The 27,873-nt window shown below is 39.2% G+C and overlaps 1 protein-coding gene and 1 long non-coding RNA gene across 5 annotated transcripts; one reads left to right on the top strand and one right to left on the bottom strand.

The window, feature by feature from the left end:
* Positions 1-834: 834 nt before the first annotated feature.
* Positions 835-23,079, top strand: KLHL8 (kelch like family member 8). Of its 2 annotated transcripts, none has more exons than XM_039540777.1 (9): positions 835-1,062; positions 8,245-8,643; positions 9,820-10,006; positions 10,750-10,893; positions 11,777-11,888; positions 15,061-15,229; positions 16,350-16,509; positions 18,814-19,015; positions 20,542-23,079. In XM_039540777.1, the coding sequence occupies exons 1-9, from the start codon at positions 862-864 to the stop codon at positions 20,663-20,665; spliced, it is 1,698 nt and encodes a 565-aa protein (XP_039396711.1). In that variant the 5' UTR covers positions 835-861; the 3' UTR covers positions 20,666-23,079. The 2 variants fall into 2 exon arrangements, with proteins under 2 accessions (XP_039396711.1, XP_039396709.1); XM_039540775.1 differs by having other exon boundaries at positions 8,245-8,793.
* Positions 1,061-27,556, bottom strand: LOC120406255. 3 transcript variants are annotated; one of them, XR_005599166.1, is made up of 3 exons: positions 27,281-27,556; positions 26,865-26,975; positions 1,061-1,263 (listed from the first exon to the last, which is right to left on the bottom strand). It is a non-coding gene; the product is annotated as an uncharacterized LOC120406255 (long non-coding RNA). The 3 variants fall into 3 exon arrangements; XR_005599164.1 differs by lacking the exon at positions 1,061-1,263 and adding an exon at positions 16,430-16,555; XR_005599165.1 differs by lacking the exon at positions 1,061-1,263 and adding an exon at positions 25,354-25,413.
* Positions 27,557-27,873: the final 317 nt, after the last annotated feature.

Raw genomic sequence — 27,873 nt, 5'->3', positions numbered from 1 at the left:
ATTTTCCACTTCACAGCTTCTAGGTACAAACAAATTTCTAAAATACTTTCAAATTAAAATTTTTTATTTATGAAAAATTGTTAAATACAGAATGTTTTTGATATTTTCATTACACTTAATTTTGACTAAACATACAAAACACATTTTCAGATTGAAATATCTTACTAGGTTTAAATAAAGTCAAATCAATTTTCCCTAGAGAAGATATCCTGTGTTTTTTAAAGATATTATCTGCACAGGATTCTGACTTGTGGGTCTGGTGCTTGCTGTGTGATGGTATCTTCAAAGGAACAGAATTTCTGGTAAGAACTCTGAAAATGCAAATTGGAGTGGCTGGGTCATTACATAAATTGAATTTATTTCCCCATGTTAAGTATCCTCACACCTTTTTGTCAACTGTCTGAAATGGGCCATCTTGATTATCACTACAAAAGTTTTTTTCTCCTGCTGATAATAGCTCATCTTAATTAATTAGCCTCTTAGAGTTGGTATGGCAACTTCCAGCTTTTCATGTTCTCTGTATGTATATATATCTTCTTACTGTATGTTCCATTCTATGCATCTGATAAAGTGGGCTGTAGCCCACGAAAGCTTATTATCAAATAAATTAGTTAGTCTCTAACGTGCCACAAGTACTCCTATTCTTTTTGCGGATACAGATTAACACAGCTGCCACTCTGAAACCTAACATTTGGAGAAGACTATCAGAAGAAAATGTTTAATCTGTTTTTGTTTTATCATTGCACATAGGAAGATGGCGATTCTACTTGACTTTGGACGTTTGGCCTGAGTTCTGATGGAGCTGGATTTTTCTTATGGGAAGTGTTTGAATATTCATGCTGTGAAAGAAGAAAACATCCAATGGCTTCAGAATCTATGACCCCAGAGTCAGCAAAACACTATCAGATAAAAGGGAAAAGGCAGCAGCAGCAGCAAGATAGATCTCTGAACAGTGATGGTGAAGAAGTCTTTGTATTTGAAGCAAATGAAGCTTGGAAGGATTTTCATAGGTCTCTTCTTCACTTCTATGAAGCTGGGGAACTCTGTGATGTTACATTGAAGGTGACAGATAAAACAATTCATTCAATTTTCCCACTACCCACATCTGTTATGTTAATGGTTTGTGAAGCATGCTCTAAAATGTGGTGCAGTTTTAAAAATCTCTTGCAAATTATTACAATCCCCTGATTTTTGGGGTATTGTTTAAGGCTGCTTGTGATTCTGTGAACACTGCTGGCAGCTCAGAAATTTCAGGTTGAGGTGCTGAAAATTAAAAAAAAAAACACTTTATTCCAAGAATCCTAATATTCCTAATTCTCTCCTAAAGAACTAAACAAAACAAGTGACCCATGAGAAATGTGGGAATTTACTACACGGGTGTTAAGCAACATTATTCAGTCACTAGCTACTGTTGCATTGTATCCCTTATTCTTCATCTATACATTATCTATAACTATAAAGTTCTCTGTGATTAGGACCCCTTTTTATATAGCACAAAACAGCATTAAGTGCTTTAGATAAATATTAAGCGTGGTAGATTAAAAGAGATGGTGGGGTAGTTCCACTCCCTAGATAAGAGGCAATGCCCTAGTGAGAACCTTGGCCCCTATGCCACCCTCAGGTGCTCGGTTTTCTGTCAGGATGGTGTTCCTGGATCCTATTTTGGGGACTCCACATTTTCTATAAGCCTCTGCCTAATGGATATCTGATAAATTTGAAACTCTCTCCTCCTGTCCACTTAACTGATGGAAGAGAGAAGGTATAATTCATCCCCATCCAGAGCTTACTATGAAGAGGTGCAGAGGAAAGACATTTCTGCTGCTGTTCTACTCCCACACTCCATTTTGGGGGAAAAGGGATCCGAGGCTGTCCTCTTCTTAATTAATATATTCATTGTCTATTGCCGCTACTGGTAGGAAAGCTAAGAACAGCAGCAGAACGAAAAGACACAATTCTTGACAGTACTTTCGTTGAGTTCTCCAAAGAGTTTACAATCTAAGACAAGGGTAGGCAACTTATGGGATGCGTGCCGAAGGCGGCACGCAAGCTGATTTTCAGTGGCACTCACACTGCCCGCGTCCTGGCCACCGCTCCAGGGGGCTCTACATTTTAATTTAATTTTAAATTAAGCTTCTTAAACGTTTTAAAAACCTTATGTACTTTACATGCAACGATAGTTTAGTTATATATTATAGACTTATAGAAAGAGACCTTCTAAAAATATTAAAATGTATTACTGGCATGCAAAACCTTAAATTAGAGTGACTAAATGAAGACTTGGCAAACCACTTCTGAAAGGTTGCCGACCTCTGAACTAAGACATCTCCTATCCTCAGGATGCTGCCGTAAGAACAACTCATTGTTGGAAGGCAGTATAGTGGCAGATACATACCAACCCTAACTCTCTCCCCATTTTTTATTCTGCTGTCTGAACACCTCCTTCTGGAATAATCTCATTGTTCCGTCCCAATTACCTATCCCCTTTTCTCCTTCTCTCTTCCCCTCCCCCCCTCAATCTGCATATTGTAAATGTTATTTAAAATGTCTTATGCTTACCTCATTATACATTTGTTATCCAATTTTTTCATAGCTTACACATCTACAAAAATGTGATTTGAATTGTATTTTATTGCAGTGGATTGAGTCAATTAAAAAAAATCCAGACAGTTAGCCTGTATCATTTAAGTAGGAGTTTATTTTTAATCACAAGCCAGCTCACCTTAACTGATCTGCAGTGAAGTCATAATCATGTTGAATATCAGTCTATTCTGAAAATGTTTGATATCACAAATTGAGCCATCTAGCTTCACTGCAGATTCAAGAATAACTAAAGCTGTGAGGAAGTCCTGTTGAAATGCAAATAATTAGCCAACTTTGCTAGAACCAATATTTAAAACAATCATATTACAAGTAATTGACATCTGAAATACTGAATTTGGAAGCTTTTTTTTGCCCCAAGATAAACTCCTTAAAAATATCACTCCGTCTGAAAATTGTGTAGCTACTCAGGTTGCAATTTTGTAGCTATTAAGATCACTAACTGACAAAGGATTAAAGAAAAAAACTCTTTAATTTGTTTACTTTATGCATTTGATAGCACTTCCTGTATAATCTGTTTCCCTCTGAATGGTGTTGGGGCATGCCTTTTTCCAGGCTCTGTAAGACAGTGTTATAGTTAAGACCTGAAGCTGCAGTTAACCACCAGTAGGCAGATGTGTGCACAGAGAAGGAAGGGAAAGAAAGGCTGGGCCTTTATAGTTAATGTTGTTTTCAGGCCTGCCCAAAGACTAGCTGGAGAGAAGAAAAAAGCCTTTTTTCCTCCAAATTTTAAGTTGCCAATTACCCTTTAATGACATGTGCTCAGAGAATTATCTCACTTTAATCTTACAGTTCCACATGTTTCTTCCATAATGCGATTTCAAGAACAGAGGTAGACTTTTTCCTTTAAGAAAAATGTCCTTGGATTTCTCTTTAGCAGAAGTCCTGGGAATATATTAGGCAGAGGACCACTTATGATGTTTTTGAAGTTTGTGCTGTGCTGTGACTCACTGGTGCATGGTTCTTGCACTGATCATAAATGTATAACCCAGGAATGACAGACTAAGTCAAAGAAGTAAGGGAATAGAGGCTTTTATGTTCAGTACTATAGATTCTAACAACATACAATTTAAATTTATGTGGCCATTCAGTAGAATCTGTAAACGTGTAAATCCCAACTCATAAGGTTAAGTCTGCTTAAGTCAGTGCATAATACTGAGAGAAATCAAATGCTAAATCTGCTAAAACAGTAACAATGAGTTATTTCAACTAATGAAATACTTATACTAACTGATCAAATATCACATTGGGCCATAATTCAGAGGAGCAATTTCTTGACATCATAAATGGTCGCTTCTGGAAACAGCTAGACACTCATTATAGCAATGGGACTTAATCTATCACCCCGGTAGGTACTAACTTGGTTGATGGATTTAACACCATTGACTTAGCACTGTCTGAAGTGGGGGCTAGTTTGACATCGCTAGGTATCTCAGGATATGCCTGTACTGTGGCTGGCCTGTGCTAGCTGACTTGGGTTCCCAGGGCTCAGCCTGTGGGGCTGTTGAACTGCGGCGTAGATGTCCAGGCTCTACGACTCTGCGAGGTGGGAGGGTCCCAGACTTTAGGCTGGAGCTAGAATGTCTACACCGCAATTAAGCAGCCCTGCAGTGGGGAACCCAAGTCAGCTGGCACTGGCCAGGCACTAGTGTCTAATTGCAGTGTAGACATACTCTTAAGGGGTTGATTTTTCACACCCCTGAAGACATAGCTATGCCGATGCAAGTTCCTGATGTAGACCAGTCCTTATACCTTCTGGGATTTTGTATTCTTATCCAGGGTGTGAAATCAGTTCAGCACCTAGTAGCCCAACTGTCCAGGGTAAAAAATACCTACGCTGCCACTCCTCTGTCTAAAAGAGTAAAACGCTTGGATGCCGTGTTTACTGCATTTATTTAACATTGTGTCAATTAACTTTCTATTTAATATGTTTTCAAAAAATGTAACTTACTGTCTTTCTTTGCTATATGTACTTAGAGGATTTTTTTAATCACTTGTCAAGGAGTTTTTAGGGAAGGTCACAAAAATGATTACGGAGTTGCAGGGGGGTTGCAAGGTTATTTTAGGGGAGCTGCCCTTTTGCGCTGCCTTCAGAACTGGATGGCTACAGAGTGGCAGCTGGTGGCCAGGCGCCCAGCTCTGAAGGCGGCGCCCTGCTAGCAGTAGCACAGAAGTAAGGATGGCAGTATCATACCACGGCATCCTTACTTCTGCGCCGCTGCCTTCAGAGCTGGGTGGCTAGAGAGTGATGGATGCTGACTGGGCCCAGCTCTGCAGGCAGCGGCGCAGAAGTAAAGGTGTCAATACCATACCAGGCCATCCTTCTGTGCTGCTGCTGGCGGCGGCTCTGCCTTCAGAGCTTGGCTCTTGGCCAGCAGCCGCCGTTCTCCAGCTGCTCAGCTCTGAAGGCAGTGCCGCTGCCAGCAGTAGTGCAGAAAGGTAGCAACCCGCCCCCCCCCCCCAAAAAAAAACCCTTGCAACCCCCCACCCCCAGCTCCTTTTTGGGTCAAGACCCCTACAATTACAACACGGTGATGTTTCAGATTTAAATAGCTGAAATCATGAAATTTATTCTTTTTAAAAATCCCATGACTGTGAAATTGGCCAAAATGGACCCTGAATTTGGCAGGGCCCTATTTATAATGGTAACTGACTTCAGTGCAATACATTTGTTTATTAAATAAATCAGTGATTTCACAAATGCTGTTAATACTGAACAAGGAATAATTCAATGGACAACTTAGATTTTAGTAAGTTTCTATATTAGACCAAAAGTGTTTTATATCAGAGGCATTTTGCCATTTTAAATGGCCACTGTATTTGTGAAAGTCATTTGTAGACACTTCTGTAACTTCACTTTCAACTAAAGCTAAATATGTGAAATCTACAATAATTTACAACAAAGTGGGCATTAGTTATCTGATGTACAAGAGAAAATATACAAAAACTATGTATGGGGGTGTCTTTTTAGAAATGTACAATCCGCATGTTGTATGTTTTTTAAAAACATGCAAATACTTCATGAATATTTGAATGCATTCTATAAATCCAAATACAGTGTATTTTATGGATATTGGTGTAATATCAGCTTCATATTTACCTGGCATATTTTCAGTGAATTCATATAACAATTTAATGTTGTCATTGATCTGACAGGAGGTAGCATAAATCACAAGCTGTATTTCCTGCCAGGATGTGGTGCTGAACACAAATGTTGGGTCTAGAATTAATAATTTAATACAGTCTTCTGAAAAGGAAACCAGCTAAACAATGATCAGTGCTGAGCTGAAGAATAATACTTTGAAGACTGTATGATTTTGTGGAAATTAGTTTTAAATTGGCTTTTCTGATTACTAAATATAGTATAAAAATAAGGAAATCAATGTGTTTAAGAAAGGAGGGATGTTAGTTGAGAGGCTGAACCATGAACACTGACTAGAAGATTAACTGTTATTTTTGGTAAATCACATTTGACAGCTGTGAAAGGCTTATGTAGCTCTCAAATGTAGTATTAGTGGTACGCCACAAACAGGGCATAGATTGTTCATTTCCCTTGTAGCACATTTTAGCCAATTAAAAACCTGTCTGGAGAATTAAATGTACATTAAGGCTTAAGTTATAAGAGGGGAAACAGTACAGAACTATTTTTTTCCCCTGGTTCATTGACTTGAAAGGATGAAGAACTTTCATTCAAGAAAACTAAAAACACCAATTCACAGTGCTGCAGTGTAACAGTTAAAGACCATATCTTAAGGTTTTCTTTAATTTGTACATGTGATGTCTCAATGAACCAAATGCTTGTGTTGAAACTAAGGTTTGGGTTCACCTTGGACAAACATGGAGAAATGTCTTTTAAAAAGGAGCCATTCTAGTGGTGGCTTACCAGGAAGATACTATGCCTATAACATGGAAAAACATAAATATTTAAGAAATGTGAGCTGTATTTATTATTTTGAGACTGTGGTAGCTTTATAAACTACTTCACCTTTGCTTTCTTCATCTCTGGAGTAAATGGGACTCCTTGAATGGAACTGTAGCTCTGCAGGTCAGAATTGCTCAAATACCGTACTTACTTTCTTATATAGAACTGTTTGTGCTTGCCAGTGCCTGAGGACACTGAGCACAGTATCTCCTCCCTTCTCCCTACAGAAAAAACAGAGCAGAGTTTTCTCCTCCTATCTTGGTAAATAACATTTTAGTTACTGGCTTGGCTGTACAATAGAACAGTAGCGAATGTTATGCTGTCAGGAGAGTAACTTTTATACATTGTGGCTGAGCAATTTTTATACATTGTGGCTCCCCTAAGGTTTGTGTTGATAATGGACAAATTCCTGTACAAAAATAAATCCTCCTTTCAAAACATGTGGAACATTACTCAGCCTCAAACTGCACAAACAGAATACAATTTCTATTGTCATCTAATACAGGGGTTCTCAACCTTTTTCTTTCTGAGCCCTTGCTCCCTCTCCCCTCCAACATGCTGTAAAAACTCCACAACCCACCAGGGCCCCAACAGCTGTTTTTCTGCAAATAAAAGCCAGGGCCGGCATTAGAAGGAAGCAAGCAGGGGAGTTGCCTGTGGACCCATGCCACAGCTTCAGCCGCAGGTGGCGGAGCTCAGGGCCCCGGGCTTCAACCCTGCACAGCGTGGCTGTGTCTTTCTGCAAAGCCCAGCAAGTCTAACACTGGCCCTGCTTGTGGCCCCCAGACTCCTGGTTGAGAACTGCTGCTCTAATACTCCATTTACTTGAACTCAGTTTCAAATTCAGCTCACAGCAAAAAGGTCAGCCTTTTGCAGCAGATTCAAATGTGGCTGTGGTTGGAGGTTTGTCAGGAAGAAGGCTCCTGCTGTGTCTGAGGTTGGCATGGCACAGAAGAGGCAGCAGAGGCCTGGAGGGCCAAGCCCTTTCATTCCTGATGTAAAACTGTCATATTTCCATTGAAGTTAAGAGCTATGACAGTTGGCACCAGTGAAGGATCTGCCCCCTGATATTTTTGAGAGGAGGAAGTAATCCATGGTCCGCTTCCCTATACCCCACACCACACACCTGCTTCTGGAGAAGTTGATACCTGCCTCTTTCCTCAATCTTGTAGTATCCATGAGAGACGGACAAGAAAGTTACTACCATTGCCAGTCTACAGTCTGTATATCTTGTTTTCCTTAGTGTGGCTGCCACTGACCCATACTAGCAAAGACTGTTTATTTCATATGCACTTTAAGTTTGTGTGTAAGCTAAGATAAACCAGTGATCTCCTCTTTAATCCCCAGACTTCTATTTGAATTGTGTTTTCTTAAGGGAATTCCAGTTCTGTGTTATCTTTTAAAAAGGTCCTGTGTGGAGGGAGGTTTATATAATAGGAATAATAGATATTATTGGGGACCTGAACTAGGGATTGGCTGTTGCCTTGTCCTGCTCTTGTGAATTAAAAGGTCAGATGTCTAAACTGAAATCTGGCCTTCTGGTTTTTTATGCAGCTGGTTAAATGACAAAAATAAGCGATTAGAGGAATTCAGTTTTTTACCAAGCATGCACCACATTACATGATAGTCTTGGATTCCAATCTCAGCTATAATTTATATAATTTCTTTAAAGCCAAAAAACCAGAGTTTCCATTTAAACAGTCTTTTTTTTTTTCCCCTGACAGGTTGGTTCAAAGCTAATCTCTTGCCACAAGTTGGTTCTGGCTTGTGTTATCCCTTACTTCAGAGCTATGTTTCTCTCTGAAATGGCTGAGGCAAAACAGACTTTGATTGAGATCAGGGACTTTGATGGAGATGCAATAGAAGATTTGGTGAAGTTTGTCTATTCCTCCCGGCTTACATTGACTGTCGATAATGTCCAGCCTCTCTTATATGCAGCCTGCATTCTTCAGGTGGAGCTAGTAGCAAAAGCTTGCTGTGAATATATGAAACTACACTTTCATCCCTCAAACTGCCTGGCAGTGAGGGCCTTTGCAGAAAGTCACAACCGGATTGACTTGATGGACATGGCTGACCGATATGCTTGTGAACACTTTACTGAAGTGGTGGAATGTGAGGACTTTGTGAGTATGTCACCTCAGCACCTCCATAAACTCTTATCTTCCAGTGATCTGAACATAGAGAATGAGAAGCAGGTTTATAGTGCTGCTATCAAGTGGCTTCTTGCTAATCCACAGCATCATACTTCATGGTTGGATGAAATACTTGCTCAGGTAGGGAAAAGATTGGGGTGTATGCACAGATTGGAGCATATTTTCCTATAACATGCAGAGATGAAGCCATCCATTTTGTTTATAGTAGAAAATATATATAGTAGAAAAAAGAGCATGGAAAACAAAGACAAACAAAAGATGCAAAGTATTTCTTTCCCTGTCAAAACTCATAATTGATTTAGTTTTGTGTTGGATAATCTTTTTCAATTTAATATTCAGCCTTTTTACTAAGCAAGACATTTGCCCCTGGTACAACAATCTGTCACAAATGTATGTTTTCTTCTGCTTAGAATAGAACCAATTCTGATCTGTCCTTGGCTACCAGAAAAGGAAATCACATTCTTTACCAGTTTCTGAAAAGAAAAATTTTACCTTTGTGATTGAACTTCATGCTAATCAGAAATAACACAAACCAGTATCTGTTCTGGAGAGGGAAAGCTTTAAAAATGCATACATAGTCAAATAGAGAACATACAGTCAGCACTACTTAATGCATTTGGCAATATTAAATTTGGGTGGGGTGGGGGAAGGGAAGGGGAGAGGGAATGATCCTCTTCCGTCGCTGGGTTTCAGAGTCCGGGCTCCATCCTGAGCCCAAATGTTTATACTCCTATTTTTAGCCCCGTAGCACAAGCCCCATGAGCCCAAATCAGTTGACACAAGCTCTGAGGTTTGCTGTTGCAGGTCTTTTTGAAGTGTAGACATACCCTTTCATTGCAGCAGGTAAAGGCTTCAGCAGCTTCCCTTGCTGTGCATAACTACAAACCATGATTGTGGATGCAACCTGCTTTTCACTGCTGCATATAGCTACATGTACCCTGCAGGTGTAAACAAGGTCTGAAAGAAGTGTTCCTTCTTTCTCCCCAGAAAGAATAAAGTTTTATTTGAATGGACTTTTATTACTACTTTCACTGAAGGGTGTTTTTTTTTAACTTAAAAGTTACACAACTATACTCCTGACTGCCATATTAGTCATTGGATCTAGGGCTCAACATCAGAGTAGCTGAACTGTGTATATTCCATCAGGTACGTCTGCCTTTGTTGCCCATTTGTTTCCTTATGGGTGTTGTGGCAAAAGAAGAGATAATCAAGCAGAATCTAAAATGTAGAGATTTACTGGATGAAGCAAGAAACTACCACCTTCATCTGAGCAGCAGGGCAGTGCCAGACTTTGAGTATTCCATCCGCACAACACCAAGGAATGAGACTGCTGGTAATTAAATGGGGATCTGATTTTCCTGTGCTGAGGAAGAGTGTTGGGGATCTGTGTAGGGATAGGTAGTGCAGAGTAAATTGATCTAATTAATGTTTCAAGAAGAAGTGTGTAGGTGCAGTGCATGGCTTTTAGCACCAATTTTACTTAAATTCACTTAAAATACTAGTTTAACTAGATTAAATATAAATATTCAAGGCAAGGCTTGCAGAAAGTATATTAATGTGCTAGAAACTGTACAGGAAACCAAAGATACTCAAGCCCTACAAAGTTTACTTTGTGGGGGAGAAAAACATATAGCTCCTTTTGAACAATTAATTGACCCCAAAGTGGTGAGTTGCCTTTTACAAAGTGCTCTGAGTTATGCAGATTAGACTGCAAAATCTGATCTAGAAATCCAATTAGATGTAATAGAAGAAATATGGTTATCGCCCCAGTCAAATAACTGAAGTGACTAAAGTCTCATTATGTTTTTGGAGGCTGAGATTAGCAGTCTGTGTAATAACACTGACAGTCACATTTTGCATGCTAAAATTGCATGGTTCTTGCCAGATGAAAGGTGAGGTCATTGCCACAAATGCAGAAGTGTAGCTGTATTGAACGTGACCCAAGAAGGAAGAGAAAAAAGGGCTCGTCGTCAGTTAATTTTGTAATGCTAATCCATTCTCAGTAAAAATATTGCCCATGTTTTGTTGGCTGATCATTCAGAGACCAATATTTACTCTTTATATGTTCTCCTTCAGGTGTGTTATTTTGTGTTGGTGGTCGAGGTGGATCAGGTGACCCATTTCGCAGCATTGAATGCTACTCTATAAACAAAAACAACTGGTTCTTTGGTCCTGAAATGAACAGCAGGAGAAGACATGTGGGTGTAATCTCTGTGGGAGGTTAGTAACAACATAACCTTGTACCAATGTCATTTTTTTTTCTTTTGCAGTAACTTAATTATTCAGTTATTTTACCCACCATACTAAACAATAAGAAAAGCCTGTCCTGTATCATGGCTAAATTACTTGATGCGTTTCAGTTTACTAAAGAGCTATTTTTCAGGTCTGAAAACATTCCTGTGTTGTTATAGCACCAATCTGAGAACACATTTGTTGCAGTGAGACCACTGCTCACTGTCGACAGCCTGTGGCTCATTACATATAGTAGTGTATGGTTTCATTTTTCTTTTTTCTCAGAGAAGCATAGTGTGAGCATATAACTGTAAGCCAGTTTTCCTGAGTTCTGAAAATGACTTCCTTGCATTTGGGCAAATCAAGTAGCCCATAATTTTCCAAGACTGCCACTAGTTTTGGTAACTCAAGAGTGCTCAGCTTGATACTTAGAGCCAAGTTTCCAGAGCTGCTGAGAATCCACAACTGTTGAGTAACCCCATATGTTACGTTCCTGCAACAGAATCAGTAGAAAACAGTTTTTCAGATAGCATACATTGCTTTGTGCCTCCAAATAAGTTTGGTATTTTGTTTAGAGGCTGAAAAATTCAGCCACCTTGTGGCACGTTGTTTTTAATATGAAAAGGGAAGACCTCAGATTAAGATGTTAAAATGTCCTATAAAAACAGCTGTTAATGTAAATCTCTGACATAGTCTGTGTATATTCTTATGACAGATTCTTAACCTTCAAATACAATTCTTGCAATTGAAAAGTGTGCTGCTATTTTGGAAATAGGATTGTGCCTGTATGTTTCACACTGTTTGTGGTGATCTTGTGTATCTGGAAACCAAAGTGTTGCCTACCAAATCAAAATGCTTCTCTATTCTTCAGGTAAAGTCTATGCAGTAGGTGGGCATGATGGAAATGAACATTTAGGCAGCATGGAAATGTTTGATCCTGTCACTAATAAGTGGATGATGAAAGCATCAATGAACACCAAGAGGTAAATCTCCCTTAAACAAAAAAGGAGCAAATAATTATTTTAGAAAATAATCTAGAAGTTATTGCGGTCTAGGTTTTTATCCGCCCCTTTGTACATACCATTTAAAAAAAAAAAAATTCTTAGGGTTGAAACAGGCTCAGCTCAGTTGGGGGACTCAGACAGTTCTTAGGTTTTTGGTTGTTCTGGATTTACGAATACAAGCTGGTTGCTCTTGTGGTCAGCTGCTGCCTATTTTCTTTTGCTTGGGCATGGGTTTGAAATTGACAAAAATCTTGTTTGATATTATTGCCAATTTTAATCTTTCACTAGCTATAGAAAAGATCACCTTTGATCATTACTTGCGTACACATTCTGTATTGATTATGTCCTGTATAACAGTATACCAAGATTTCAACGCAGGGTTGTGTTGTGGAGTATTCATAATGCTATTTGCCCTCCAACCCCCAAAAAAATCATTAACACTTATTTGTATATTCCTACTGGAATAGTGTAACACTTTAAAGTGCAGACAGGCAAAAATAAAGTGTGCCTTAGTGTGTAATGAAATGAATCTCATATGCACATTAGAGCATTACTGGCAATGTAAAATGTATAATGTTCCTTTACATCAGTCTCCAAGTACTGTATTGTTTGTAAACTTAGAAAAAGCAGATTGGATTTCCCTAATTACTTCGTAGTTGTAACATTGGATCAAGGGAAATGTTATCAGACATGCTACCCAAAAAGCAGACTGCAAATAAAATGTGCATAAAGATAAAATATTTAGTAATTTTTTTCATATAAATCTCTCCCTGCTAGTTGCAACTAGCTTACTTTCACTTCCTCAGCATACTTCTTTTGGTTTTCTGAGTTAACTGTGGATAAAAATACCTAAATGTTCTGGTGTAGGAGTCTGACTAAGAGTGCATATTGCTTTTTGAGAAAGACATGCAGAAGCCACAAGCTTAATTAGATATAAAACTGCTATTTTACACTTATTTCAGTGAGAATTTTTCAAACTGCTTTAACTGAGGTTTGTTTTTCTTACTGTATCTCTATTAAAAAACACCATCCATAGTTTTACTTTAAACCTCCATAACCTGTTGCAGTCTAAAGAACATATTTTTTCTAAAAAAATTTAAGACTTCTATAAGAAGCTTACACTTAATGGGTGGAGTGAAGTACTGGGGCATGTCTGAGTCCTGAAACATTCAGCTACTGTGACTTAACCAGTAAAGCACAAAGCCACTTCGAAAGAACCAAGAATCTGGGTCATCAACTTGCTTCTCTGATAGGTAACAGAAAATACTGTTAAGGCTCAGATAAGCTTTTGTGGCACCTCCTGTGAAGCACAGTGGTAAGTGGAGTGGTTACTGTACTGTGTCTTAGCCACTGTGGTGCAACCTCGAGAAGCAGTTGCAAGATCACAGGACCTTCCGTTGTGGGGAGAAAATAATCATTTTCTTCTGTCTTGAGGCACTATCAGTTCCAGTGGTATTTCTCATTTTAAATATAGGGAATCTCTCAAACAAGGAGAATCTTTCAAAATGCAAGTATTGGTCTAAAATAATCAATTTTCATATTACTGACTATCTACATAGTGAAGAACTGTTGCCAGTCAGTTGGATTGGCTACTATACTAAGTTCCTCTATATTTACTATAGGAAATCCCTAGAATGGTGCAACACTTTACATTTTTTCAAAATTTGTATATTGCCTCTTCAGGGAAGGGACTGTCTTCCTGTGTTGGGTATACAGTGTCTAGTGTATTGTGGGTGCTACTGTATGCAAATAAGTACAAAGGTAAAGTTTCATTATCCAAGATATTATCCTAACGGGTAAGTTTAAGGGTAACCACTGTCTACCATCTCTTTAGCCAATTTAAGATCAATTACTTTGTGCATAAATTTAAACTGTATACATCAAGAACTCTCACCTAGACTTTAGATCAGTGTGAAGGTTGATCACATTTAATTTACATACTTATCTGCCCTTCTGTCCTCTTTAGCCACTTACCAAAAAAAAGTGACAGTCAAATTCTGTCAGTGGTTTGATTAGTTCTGTTTGCTTGCACATTAACTGTTTCCTTCACTTCTCCAAAGAATGGGTCAGGTTCTCTGTTCCACTCAGTGCAGCAGAGAAAAGGGGTTGACAGGGAACCAGTTAATATCCCGATTCTCAGCACTGTTCCAGATTGAGGCATCCTGGCTTCTCTTACTTGAACCTGCTCGGGAGTTACAGCGGTCTCTGCTTCCAGGGAGTAAAACAGGAAAGAGAATCTGACTCAAAACATTTTTTGAGTCACTTTTTATCTCACAATTGAACAAAAAAGTTCCATTTCCCCATAAGTGGCAGTGCCTGGATGTTTGTTTGTAACTAGAAATTCCAAATCTGCTTTCTGTACTCCTGTGTGGCAACAGTTTTGGATTTTAAAGCAAGATGGTGGTTTTAAATAGATCCGTTAGCTTTCATAGGTAACTGTTCTACATGTGACAGTGTAGTTGTCAGACTAGTCGTGATTCAAAAGCCAAGGACAAACTGTAATTCAAGAACGAACCTTTTGGATTTGATCTACTGCATAAGAAAGTAACTGAAAAAAGTGAGGAATAGTGCTGAAGCACTCTACAGCTACACCACAGCAACAGCTAACCTATGATTCATGCAGTTATATACTTACTAACTGGTAGCACAAACTCTTCTGTTCATAGAATCCCATTGCCTTTTTTTTTTTTTTAAACAATAATTTGCTTTACATTGCAGTGGATTAAATCCTAAATATTGCCTTGGTTCCAACATTGGTTTTTGGATTGTGTGATTAGATTGTAGCTGAAAAGATAGCTGCTTGCCATAAATTAAGATCAGCTAGCTTTTCTAGTTAAAATAACACTAATTTACTTGTAGTGGGACTCTGGATGAGGGCAGGGCTCTGTTCTAGGGGATCCTGAGGCAGGTTCAGCCCCTTAGAGTAGGTACATCCTCTGAAAATGAACGACTCTACTTATGAAGCTGCTATTGCACCAACAGTCAAATTGCTACAGTTATTGATCAAATTCATTTCCCTTTTGATTTGCATTACACTTTATTTCCCATATTTTGAAACAGTTGCCAGTCAGAGAAAATTGCACTTGGTCTAACTGTCTTTTCCTAGTACCTTCAAGGATATACTCAAGTGCTGATGCTTTGATTTTATTAGGAGAGGAATTGCTCTAGCCTCCCTTGGTGGACCCATTTATGCCATCGGAGGGTTAGATGACAACACTTGCTTCAGTGATGTGGAGAGATATGACATTGAATCTGATCGATGGAGTGGAGTAGCGTCCATGAATACTCCCAGAGGAGGAGTTGGCTCAGTGGCCCTTGTGGTAAGTTAATGCTTCCTTCTGAGTCAGTATTGAAACAATGCCTTGGCTTGGCATGAGGAGGCATTGTACTAGTGCAGGGGATTCTCTTTCAAATAAGACTTAAAATTGAGGCACTGGCCCCTTATTCATATAAGTACTGTACTGATCCTCTGATCAGTAGATTGGCACTCCCACAACAACCCTTCAGTTATGGCCAAAATGTGACACATTATGTAAAAGAAAAGACAAGGTTATGGATATCATTTTAAGAGTCAGATTTGTCATGGCTGCTGTGTTAAACAGACTGTGCCTGATTCACCACTCACTTCCATCTTTGTTGCATAATGGATGGAATAGTCTACCAAATAGGATTTCTTCACCCACTTGGCCGCAGGTAGCATTTTATACCAACATAAATAACTACATAATGTGCAGAGCATTGGAAAAAGCAGGCCCGCTACAATTTTGTAACAGTTCCAAAGCACTTCACACTTCATAAATACTGAAATAATTTCACTCACCAATGAAATTTAGCCTGCAATATGGCATCTTTATTAACAGTACATAGCAACAGTTGAAGACAGGAAATAAATACTATTTCCAGTTAAGAAAGCAGATGGCTTTAGGTAGGCAAAATGTAACACTGAATGAATGATACAACGTGACACTTGGGAGAAGTGCTAAAATGCAACTTTGAAAACAGTAGGAAAAAAAGTCCATGTATTACTTCAGATATCCCTCATATTCAAACGTTTGGTTTAAAAAAAAAAATACTAGCAGTGCTGGTAAATCAGTCACTGTTTGCCCAGGGGAAAAATAAATGTCTTCCAGGAAGTTGTTTACAGAACAATAGTGGAGAGGTAAATTGTGAAATAAATTTACTTGGCTGTATTTTTAACTTCTTGGTCATGATTGTAATACAAGCATTCTGTGCGGTACAAATATGTGATCCTTGGGATGGACAGCCATTCTAGGATCAGTGTATATTCCTAAACAATCACTGCTCATTTAAAAAAAAAAATCACTGACAAGGAGCTGGGTGATGCAGTGTGATGTTGAATTTTACTACAAAAGTACTATTGACCTTTCATATGAAAGGCCAACTCTGTGCATGAAACGTCTCTGCTCAATCTTCTTTCAGAACTACGTGTATGCTGTTGGTGGCAATGATGGTGTAGCCTCTCTCTCCAGCGTAGAGAGATATGACCCCCATCTGGATAAGTGGATAGAAGTGAAAGAGATGGGTCAACGAAGAGCAGGCAATGGGGTTAGTGAACTCCATGGTTGTTTATATGTTGTAGGTGAGTAGGAGTGTTTCTTTCTAACTGATAGAAGAGATGCTTTGTCCTATAAAAATATGGATTATGCCTGAGAATGAAGCTGTTTCAACATAAAAAATGCTGTTATATAATGTATAGAAAGTTAAAAATCTAAGTGTGTTATAAACTTTTAAGCACCTTCTAGGAGAAGTAAAGATACTCATGCATCTTGGTAGACCAAAAAATTGACCTGCTCTGTCCTGATTCTGGCTCCATCTCTAATCCCTTGCCTTAAAATCAGGTCAGCAGAGGCTGGAATGCTATTGCTATAAATGAGATTCTTTTGGCTGCTGGCAAGATACCCTCTCCAAGGGCTGGCAGCTTTCGGGTGAAAGTCGCAATCTTTTGTCAGTCAGAGCATACTGCAATGCTTATTCCTTTCCACCAGCATTTATAAATAGGCAGGGGTGGGGGAAAGTGTCAGGATGAAGAAGTGGAAGTGTGATATGAGTAAGTTCCATGGGCGTTAGATTTATTCTACTGCGATTAAGATGTATGTGATTTAGCTGGATCTAGGGCAGCTTGAGTCTGAGACTAGGTGGCCTTTGAGCATTAAACAAATCTACGGTGTCCTATTTAATTTTTTCAGTTCAGACACAATGTTTATCCAGTGCTCTAAGCCCCTTGACCAGTCATTAAAGCTAGTCAGTGCTTCCCAGTGGTAGAGATGAGTTGTGCAATTTTCTGTGCATTTCAGAATATACCATGCGCAGTTACAGAATGTGTGCTCACTGGGTTTCCTGGAAATTTAAAAGCAAAGCTTTCATTTAAGACTGTGGTGTGATCTTAATTAATACCAGATTCATTGCAGTGATTTTTACATCTATTCTTTAGAAAATATAGAAGTAGATCATAGTATAATTTCCCCTTTAAAAATAGACCCTGAGACGTGTGTACATATCTCACACCTTTTCATTTGTTCACTGTGCCTGAGTTCAGTAGTTTCTTTAGATTTATAGACTTTATAACTTTTCTTTACTGTTTCACATTGAGTTCTGTTTTCCAAACTATACCTAATTTGTTTAATTGTGCAGGCATACCGTAGAATTGCAATATGAATCACAGAATCATCAACTAAATTAAATTTTACATAATCTTAACTGGCTCTAGTTTTAATCTTTAACTTTGTCAGGGAGATTTTAAAAATGACCTTGCTAACAGATTCTTTATAGCCTTCTCTTTAAAACATAGGATTCCCTCCCCCCCGCTTTTTTTTTTAAAGCCACACCTTTGTAGTGTATACTATTTGGAAGGTGGTAGAAAAGGGTATGTGGTGTAGTTTTAAAGTTGCCATGGCACTTATAGAAGCAATACAACTATGGAAGAAACCCAGCTGAGTAATTCAGTACTGATCAGAGATGCATATGGGGTACAACTTCATGACTGCTTTCAGTTAGTTGACAATATGCTATCATCTGCATGCACCTAAAGCAGATTGCAGCACTTACTGCAATTTTTTTTCTGGCACATTATGAAATGTTGACTAGCTTGAATAGTCTGCAAAAAAACCCAAAAAAACCAGCCAGAACATTCCTTAAGTAGAAAGGACAGGCATGACTACAGGACGGTATGCACGTAAACGTACAGTTGGAGAAACCAAAACATCCAGAAGGCTCAGTAAGTCTCTATGGTATGGATTAACCAAAATAACATGGTGAAATTTGTAGTGCATAGAGATGAGTCTCTGGGTAATTACAGCAGGTGCTGTTGGGATTCCTTTATGGCTTAGTTTCATTGCATATTGACATTTAACTCTTCATGTTTTCCATTTGGTTATTAAGTACTTACGTGCATTAAGTATTTTAATGCACTCTTCTGTGAGTGGGTGTACTCTTTTCTTCCTTTGTCTCTAGAAAAGCCAATGTGCTTGTTCACTGCTTGCTCATTTTCATTCTACATATTGGTATTCTTTATAGAATAGGAAATATTCTCATCAAGAGTAAGTCTAGCCCCATTTTATTCTGAGAATTACTATATGCATGTGCTGAGGAAACAAGCACAAGGACTTTCAACAATCTTTGGGGAGAAGTTAAAGACAAAGAGCAGGAGGTGGTCTTATGATCACTGATGTAACAGCCTAAAATTAAAGCACCTCCCACTTCCTTTAACTTTTACACCTCTGAAAACTTAAGCCACACACTACTACCTAAATATTGATTTTAGTACTTAAGGTCAGGTGGCCATTGTACAGCCAACCAGTTAAGTATTATGCAGCCTAAATACTGGACTCCAGCATTACTAAAATCTCCCTACTAACAAACAGTAACGTAATGTCTTCCTTTGTAGGTGGCTTTGATGACAACTCTCCATTGAGCTCTGTTGAAAGGTTTGATCCTCGCAATAACAAGTGGGAGTATGTAGCAGAACTTACAACCCCCCGGGGTGGAGTTGGCATAGCAACGCTAATGGGTAAAATTTTTGCAGTTGGTGGTCATAATGGCAATGCATACCTGAACACAGTGGAAGCCTTTGATCCAGTGATGAACAGGTAATTCTGAGTTAGATGAAGACAGGTGATGATGGCTTCATGTATACAGTATAGAATCACAGTGGCCTGACAACTGAAGGGTATTTAATACAAATGATAGACATGTCAAATTACCTGAAAGGGTATTTTTAAAAGTGCTGTCTTGTATGGACTAAGTTCATACATCCAACAAAAAATACTTGATCTAGTTACATTAACGGGTACAAATAATTCAGTTTTCTCTAGGAACGAAGTTTAAGTCTAGATTGAGGTTCTAATTATAATGTACTTAGTGATTTCAGATTAGTCTCTACTAGAAAGGAGACCATAATCTCGAACACCATAAATTGGCACTTTAGGCTCAGCCTTCAGTCTCTCCCATGGTGTTTAGCAGTTGTGGGTTAAGCCATATGTCATTAAAAAGGTAACACTTTTGCAACTTTTCATTAGTCTGATTTGACCAATGACCTTAGTGATCACAGCTAGACAAAACTTCAAAAAAGTTTGACATGATTTTATGAAAATTTATCGCCATGGATGGTTCTGCTCTTCATGGAGGCTGTTGTCTTCTATATAAACAGATGGAATTGTTTATCACCTTGAATAAGTAGGAAGGGCACTACTTAACTGCTCTTGTTTTTGGGGGTAAATTTCAATATGTATTTAAGAGTACATACTTACTTTTTCTTAATATGCAGATGAATACATATATTAAAGTGCTCCCCCTATACTGTTGGCTTTTTTTTCCCTCACAAGTTCATACCTCCCATCTCCTCTCTCCTCAGGGCTAGTCCACACTTACCATCCGGGTCGATGTGGTGAGTTCGACTTCTCAGAGTTCGAACTATCGCGTCTGATCTAGACGCGATAGTTCGAACTCCGGAAGCGCCGCGGTCGACTCCGGTACTCCACCACTGCAAACGGCGGTGGTGGAGTCGACGGGGAAGCCGCGGAGTTCGACCCCGCCGCATCTGGACAGGTGAGTAGTTCGAATTAGGGTACTTCGAATTCAGCTACGCTATTCCCGTAGCTGAATTTGCGTACCCTAATTCGAACCCCCTTTTTAGTGTAGACCAGGCCTCAGAGTACTATAAATAAGATCATTAGTGTGAGGCAAAATTGGATTAATCCAATCATCTTATTAGCCTAGTTTCATTACTACTCCCTGCCTTAAGAGTTTATTTTCAATAAGGAGCTAACTGGTAAGGAAATGTCACCTAACTCTTTTTGGCCTCAAAGTGTGGTTGGGTGCAGAAAAGAGGGAAATAATTTATAAGTACAACAGTTCAAGAGTAAGGTGGATGCAATTCTTCAAATTTAAGTAAATGAAAGTTTGAATAAAGTTATGAGTAAATGTAGATTTGTTTTAAAGTAAGTGGTGAAACATTCAAATTAATGTTTTCCCCTTAGATTTATACAATGGAGGCATCATCTTTCCTAGAGAGAATTTACCAACTTTAATTAAGATATGGAGGGGTAGAGTGAACTTTTCAAGGAAAAAACTAACTTATCGCCCCTTGTCTTTCTTGCTTTACCATTTCCTCTAGGTGGGAGCTTGTTGGATCTGTTTCTCACTGCAGAGCGGGAGCAGGTGTAGCTGTGTGCTCTTGTCTTAGTAGTGAGATCCGTGATGTTGGTCAGGGATCCAACAATGTGGTTGATTGTATGTGAACTCAGATTCAAGCCTCGAGCAACTCTCCAGAATTTCAGAAGATCCTGATAAGACTCCAGGATGGAGGGACCTGACTACAACAGCGTGGCTCTGGGGTTTTTAATTATTATTCTAGGCCATAGATAAATACTGAATGACTCTTATGTGTGATAACTTGAATATTAGAACTCAGCTTTTGATAGTTTTCTGAAGCTTATCTGATTTAGAAAAGTCTGGGTAAACATGAAATAAGGACCCTGGTTTTTATTTGAAAGCAGATATCCCCTTAACTTTCTGAAGTTAATTTTTGAATGTACAAAAAATATTTTAGGGGCATTAATCTGGAGCATTCATAATTCAATAAAATATACATAGGTGAGGTTATAGAGTTGCACTTTGAATTGTTGAGCCTTAAACTACTTCCCACTCCCCAAAAAAGCTAAGAAAATTTGATTCTGGGATACATGCTAGAGTATGTTTAATATGTACATTCTGATAAATACAAGAGAGCCTTAAAAAGAGCCCAGTTCTGTAGCACTTTAGACAGGAATAAAGCATCTTAGCGCTGTGAAGGTTAATTTCCCTGTTGTGTACCTGAGGAAACTTAGGTATAGAGGTTCATTACCTGACTGTCAGGGGGCTGAAAAGCAGGTGCTGAGCATCTCTGAAAATCAAATTAGTTGCTCTTGTTACAAAGCTGAGAATAAAATCCAGAGTTCTGGCCTGCTTATGTGGGATTCAGCCTCTGGAACATGTTTCCTCTGTTATGCCTCCAAGGAAACCTATATTAAGAACCACCTCCAATAGGAAACTCCTTAAGAGTGAAAGCATGCGTGTATAATTGTCTTATTTTAATAGAAATGGTCTGTTTAGACACGCAGAGTTTACTGGTCCTTTATTACAAATTACTGGAAACAGGAGTGCACAATAGGGAAGAAATTACAATTTTAGAAAAAAAACCCTTTTTCTAAATAATTTTCAGTGGCTTACATGTTCAGTTTTAGTAATCCAGTGCCATGATGTGAGGTTAGCACCACTTTCAGGAAGAGTACAGACACAAACAGGCTTAATTATCTTGTGGATATTCTAGTCTGAGACCCAGAATGAAACACATCTTCAAATGAAGAATTGCAGCCGTTGGAGTCTAAAGTCTCTTTAAACAAAAGGAAGGTAGTAGCAGCACAAATGAGATACATCCAGGGATTAACAGTCTGTCAGATGCAGTGATAAATTCGAATTAAAAAATAGACCTAAACTGTGCTGTCATTAGACTATTGCCCCACTGAAATACCAAGAACCTATAGTTAAGCCCTTAAGCAGCTGTATTTAGTGTATAATTGTATATAAATATTTATTTAAAAATTGTTTGTAACTTTAAATGTGTTTAGGAACCTCTTTCAGGCTTTTCAAGGTTATTACCTCAACCATTATTTATAACATGGTTCCTGTTGGTAAAACCTGAGACGTCCATAAGAACCTTTTACATCGTGTAGGGGCTTGGCTTTGTCTCAATAGCATGAAGTGGAACCCTCCTATTCAAACTCTCCATTTTGTTGACTGATTTGCAGTTAAACTGCCTTTTTCAATTCAACTTCATTTTTATTATGTATTTTTGTTAAGTCTGACCTTTTGATTTAACGTGACAGGACAGAATTGTTAAAACTTGAATTGCCTCAGTTTTAATGTTTAATAATTTTAAAGAGTGTTCTTCCCTTGGGAGTTAATCTAGTTTCATTTTGGTGTGTAGCTTAATCTATTGGTCAGCACTGGATAATCAAAAATACAATTCCATGTAGTGGCCACCTCAAACATTCATCACTTATTTCCTCTTGGTTGATATTCTACATCAAATTAAAATACCAATGAGGGAGGTATATGGATACTCTTAGAATTTCTTAGAGGGCAAGATCACCTCAGCTGACTTGGCAGAAAACCAAACCAGCAGTGAAGGGAGGAAAGGAAAAGAAAAGACAATACTGCATTGTAGAAAGACTGTTTTGATATACGTGTGGAGAGAGCCTAAAATTCAAGAGCAGCTTCAGTAAAAGACAAAAGGTTTTCACAATCCTGAATTTTCTTGACAAGATCAACAGTTAATTTAGGAAAACCGTACCGTGTTAGCTATTGAAACACCTATAGAGACTATGACTGGGAGGTGGGGTTGGAGCAAAGGATGGGAATGAAAGTCCTATATTTCTTAAAGAAATATTTGTGGGTTATTCTGTATATTCAATACCATACTAGAGAGGCTGCAGCCTCCCAGCGATCCCAAAGCACATCAATCACTGCTTTCGTATTGCACTGCCATGTTTTAGAACTGTTTTGTATTTCCAATTGATTGTAGTCTGGATATTCAGTGGACAAAATGCAGAATGGACTGGTGTGGTTACACTGAAGTATATGGAGGTTGCAATAAAATATATTTGTACTTTAAGCTATTACTCTATTTAATTCCTAGCATAACTGGAACTCCCGCAAGGGATAGATATTAACAGCTGGAAGTATTTATTGGGTTGTTTAGAGCCTTTTTTCCCTCTTCTAGAGCCTGCATCTTTGGGGCCACACCCTTTTTGGCTAAGGAGAGCTGAATGGAGTGCAGCCTGCAGCACCCCCATAACCATTAGGTATCTGTACAACATGAAGTAGTGTTGTTTGCACCAAAGGTGACATCACACCATGGAGACTGAGGCCTGGAGAGGAAGGGTGGCTTTATAGGTCACAGGGGGCCTCTCCACATAACAGCAGCCTCCAAAGCCTAGGGTGTGGGCTGCAGCACTACCACTGTGTACAATCCCTAGCATGCAGGGTAAGGGGGTCCTCAGAAGGTAGCTTTATACCTGTCCTCTGCAGTGCCTGCCTTGTCCTACCCCACAGCCAAACCAGGGCTTTTAGAAATCCATTACATCAATCCAGCCCTCTTACTTAGTGTCAGGAGCTGGAGTACCCAGAAATGCTGTCCACAGAGACCTTCCTGCTGCCACTTTGCTACCAGTTCAGCTAGCACTGGTGCTTTTCAATTTACATCCAACTCTTAGTTTCTGGCTTTTAATAAGCATTAAAACAGGCAGCTACAGGTACTATTTGCAGCTTCACTATTCTCAAAATATACAGATGTCTTTCTATTTTAAATGCATATTTGATTCTGGTTGCTGAAAGGAAGCAGGGAAATAAAGGCAGCTTTTAGTGGAAATGGAAGAAGATTCCACAAAATGATACAGGAACACATTTCTTACCTATTATGGCACTGACTGGAGAAGGTTCAATTAAAGTCAAATGTGGCTGAATTTAAAGAATAAAAAAACAGTTAATTGACAACTAAATCTGTTGGTTTCATAAGAGAACCCTTCATTCCTTATTCTAGCTCATCCATACTTGATTAAGGAAGACAGTTGCGGCATTTCTACTTAATCTACCAGAGGTGAGGATAGCAGAAAACTCAAAACTAAACAGAGCTGAATTAGTCTGGAGCAAGGGATTCTCTCCTCCTGCCCCCAAGCTTTTAAAATTATTTCCATATAGCAATCAGCTGCAGGTTAAAATAATTCTGGATGTTTCGTACGGAGTGTCCCTTTTTAATTTTAATCAAGTCTCATTTCATAATGGTGAATGAACTACAACATCACTGCAGAGGAAGCATTACAGATTCCTTTAAAGAAAAACTACGGCTGCGTATATCCCCATTGTGTGCTTACATTTCAAAGTGAAGCAGACTTGTTAAGGTAGGTGTCTTAGGCCTGGGATATTACACATGTGAATGGTGGGGGTTTGGTGACATTTTTATTCCAGCAGAAGTCAGTGTAGATGTGATACCAGCCCAAAAAAAATAAAAAGCATTTTTGGTAGTATAGCCTCTTTTGTTGGGGGAACTGATGGAAATTATACTAGCAAAAAGTACGTCTACAGTAGAAAGATATGCCAGTGTAGCTACAGTGGCCAACTTTTTCTAGTGCAGGCCTGGCCTTAAAAATATAGCAGTTGAAAATGTGATCATGAAGTAATTGCCCTTTTTACAATTTTGGGGGGAACTAATATTTACTTGGGCCAATTAATGTGTGAGCTTAATGGAACTATTCACCTGCATGAAGGTACTCATGCATGTTTGCAGTAGCCGAGGGGGAGAGGGGGATGTAACTCAAATCTGTTTCACCTTTTTTGCTCTCATATGAGTAAGTACAGAATCATGCCGCAAAACTGGCTTCTCGGACATCTGAACAAGGCAGAAGACAGTGCTGGTGGTTGCTTTGCTGGTGGTTTTTAAATCAGAAAGAAGATTGAGTAGCCTCTAGTGGCAGCAGTTATCTATGACAATTAACATACATTTTGAATAGCAGGATTTGAACATAATGGCATAAGCCTTTAAATATGCATTTTTTTCAAGCCTAGAGGTTTAGTTGCATATACCATATTTTAAACCTTTTCTAGGTGTAAGACTGTCATAAACAGATAGCTATCCCTAGGATTTGGGAAGGACTGTGTCTCAATAAGACAATACCACAAACTTTTAGTTCACTCACTGAACTTACCTCTACCGCACCATTTAAGACAATAGCTGAGAAACATACATTATTTTGGGCCTGGGCTCCTTGCAAAAACAAAACCAGAGAGAAAATTGCCAGACTAACAACAAAACAAAGTCAGTTTTAATTTAAGCAGAGTTACTATAAAAGCTAAGAAGAGAAGCACTTACTGCTGTAGAACCAAATTGCCCCCTCTTTCACAATATGCTGTTTCCAGGCCCCAGACTTATTCCCAAGAAATATTTCTCTCTCTTGAACGCAAAAACAAGGAGTCAGTTTTCAGATATCAACCTGTTATAAGTGACATGACAACTACCAAGAGCACAAAGCTAAACTGCAATTACTTTGCTGAAAAATGCTCTTCAAATCATTCACATAGGATCAAAAGCTAGCTGAATATTGCATCCGACAAAGTGGATATTCACCCATGAAAGCTCATGCTCCAAAACGTCTGTTAGTCTATAAGGTGCCACAGGATTCTTTGCTGTTTTACTGAATATTTACCTTAGCTAATTGACTATAATGCATATACTTTATAATGGATACAGACAAATGTGAGTGCCTAGCAAACAAGATGTACCAGGTAAGGGGGAAAAGATCATTTTAGTCTTAGAGGGATCATAATAGACAAGTCAGAAACAAAGTCAGAGTTTTGCTCCTGTGTAGAGCAAAGCATATGGATGTTAGAATCATAGGGCCAGATTCTCAATTGACGTCAGTGGAGCTATGCCAGTTTGTGCCATCTGAGGATCTAGCGGAACACTTCTATCTTTACCTTTTCATAACTTAATAATTTTACCTGTTTAAATACTTCCTCGTGCTGCTTCCAGGAGACCCAGTGAATACAATAAGATAGGGGACTCCTTTTAACTGCCCTCAGGAGGAAGAAATCACCATCATCAGTACACACCATCTACACAAAGTAGTGAGGGAAAGCAGTAAAGCCAGACCCATGTGTGGAGGAGGACTGGTCCGACATGAAGTCTAGCCAGCATCTAACGCTTCCTGCTCTGAGGACAGCACGACTCATCTGCACTGAATGCAGAGTTTATGCAAGGTTTTGGTCCACCTGCACTGGAAACAGACAGACTCTGGCCCTTTCGAGAGTCAAAAAGAGCTGTAGTCACAAATGGAAAGATGCTGCATGGCCCTGAATAGACTTGGGGATAGATCCTGTAACTGGATCTGCACAGGTGGGGCCCTGCAGCCACAAGGAGCCCCACTGCTCTCAATGGGGCCCCCTACAAGTCCAGTAGTGCACCCACATGCAATAAATTACAGGCGTGGGCCTTGCTGAGTCAGAAGTTCCCATTTTCTAGTAAAACTACACTTCAGTGTAGTGCGGTTTGATTTATGAACACTTGGAGGAACACTTTACAGTTGGCCACCAAAGTCCTCCACATGAATGCACTGGTTGTACTGAAACCCAGTTTAATATTTGAGCTGAAATATCTTAATGTCTTAGTTTTTCTTAATTGTGGTGCAATGCTACAGCAGCCACTTTTGCAGGAACTGTTGCTACTTGGAACATCAGTGCATCAAAATATTTCAATAGGAGTGATTTCATTTAGTTCTTCCCTGGCTGCAAATTGATACAACACAATATAGTCCCACACAAGCTTGAATAATCTTAAGCAAATTGTCACAAATGTACCAACAACAACCTTGTAAAAGTCATTTCACATTGTAATGGGTTACTTACCTTACTAGTTGCTGCCTCAGTTTCCCTCAGGTAGAATAGCCTGCAGTCTCCTCCTAGTGGATGAGTGATTTGCCATCTGGCCAAAACACAGAATCCTTCCCCTTTCGATCACTAACAAAACAACACAGGCAAACAAAACAGCTCTTCTCCCAGTTAATGCAAGGTTGCTCTCCGTGGGCTGAACGGTCTTCACCCATCCCAAACCCCAGGTTTTTATTTACCCTGACAACTCAGGTGTAACTCCATAGTGTGATCAGCCCTTCCCCAGGATTCAGAAGTAATAAATCTGACTTCCCCAGACCCAGTAAATAGTCCTTTGCTCTCACCAAGCTTAATGGATATTTACCTTGATGCTACCGGGTTGAAAGGATTGCTCCCTCCCTTGCTAGAAGCCCCCAAATAAAGACTTGCCTTACCACTGAGCCTCCAGCCCACACCAGTGCTGTCTTGCTTCAGGTCTGTTCCTCCTTGACTCACCCCTCTCACAGGCTCCCTGCAAGTCCGGTCTCCTCACTGGGTTTTTTCCCCCACAGCCTTCCATCACTGCTCTCCGGACAAGAGCTCTTCTCTTGGATTCAGCACCTCCTGCAACTCTCTCACTTGAGACCTCCTTTTATAGTCCTGGTAGTCACATGATGCTTCTCGGTCACTTGATCTCTCCGGGGCTACATCATCTGGGCTCCCTATAGACTACATTTCTCAGCATTCCACTGCGTCACAGGGCTGAGTCCTGTTAACACCCATTCTTAAAGGTGCACATGTTTTCAGATTTCCCTCAATCCTCTGTCCTGTGAACGTACAAAACTATTAAAGTTTAACCAGGTGAAGTTTTCCTTTTTGAATAAAACTTTTGAAGCCACTTCTGTTAGGGATCCTGCAACCCTTTCTGAATATACGGAAGATTAAATTTCTGCTCCAAGATGTATTCAAAAATAATTCTTCACTTTTGCCAGTTCAGGGCACCTCAATGACAACTAGTTAAACTGAAATGCTCAAGAATCTTTCTGTG

Source organism: Mauremys reevesii, linkage group 5 (genome assembly GCF_016161935.1).
Source record: "Mauremys reevesii isolate NIE-2019 linkage group 5, ASM1616193v1, whole genome shotgun sequence".
Classification (NCBI taxonomy): Eukaryota; Metazoa; Chordata; order Testudines; family Geoemydidae; genus Mauremys; species Mauremys reevesii.
This window is presented reverse-complemented; position numbering and strand designations above follow the sequence as displayed.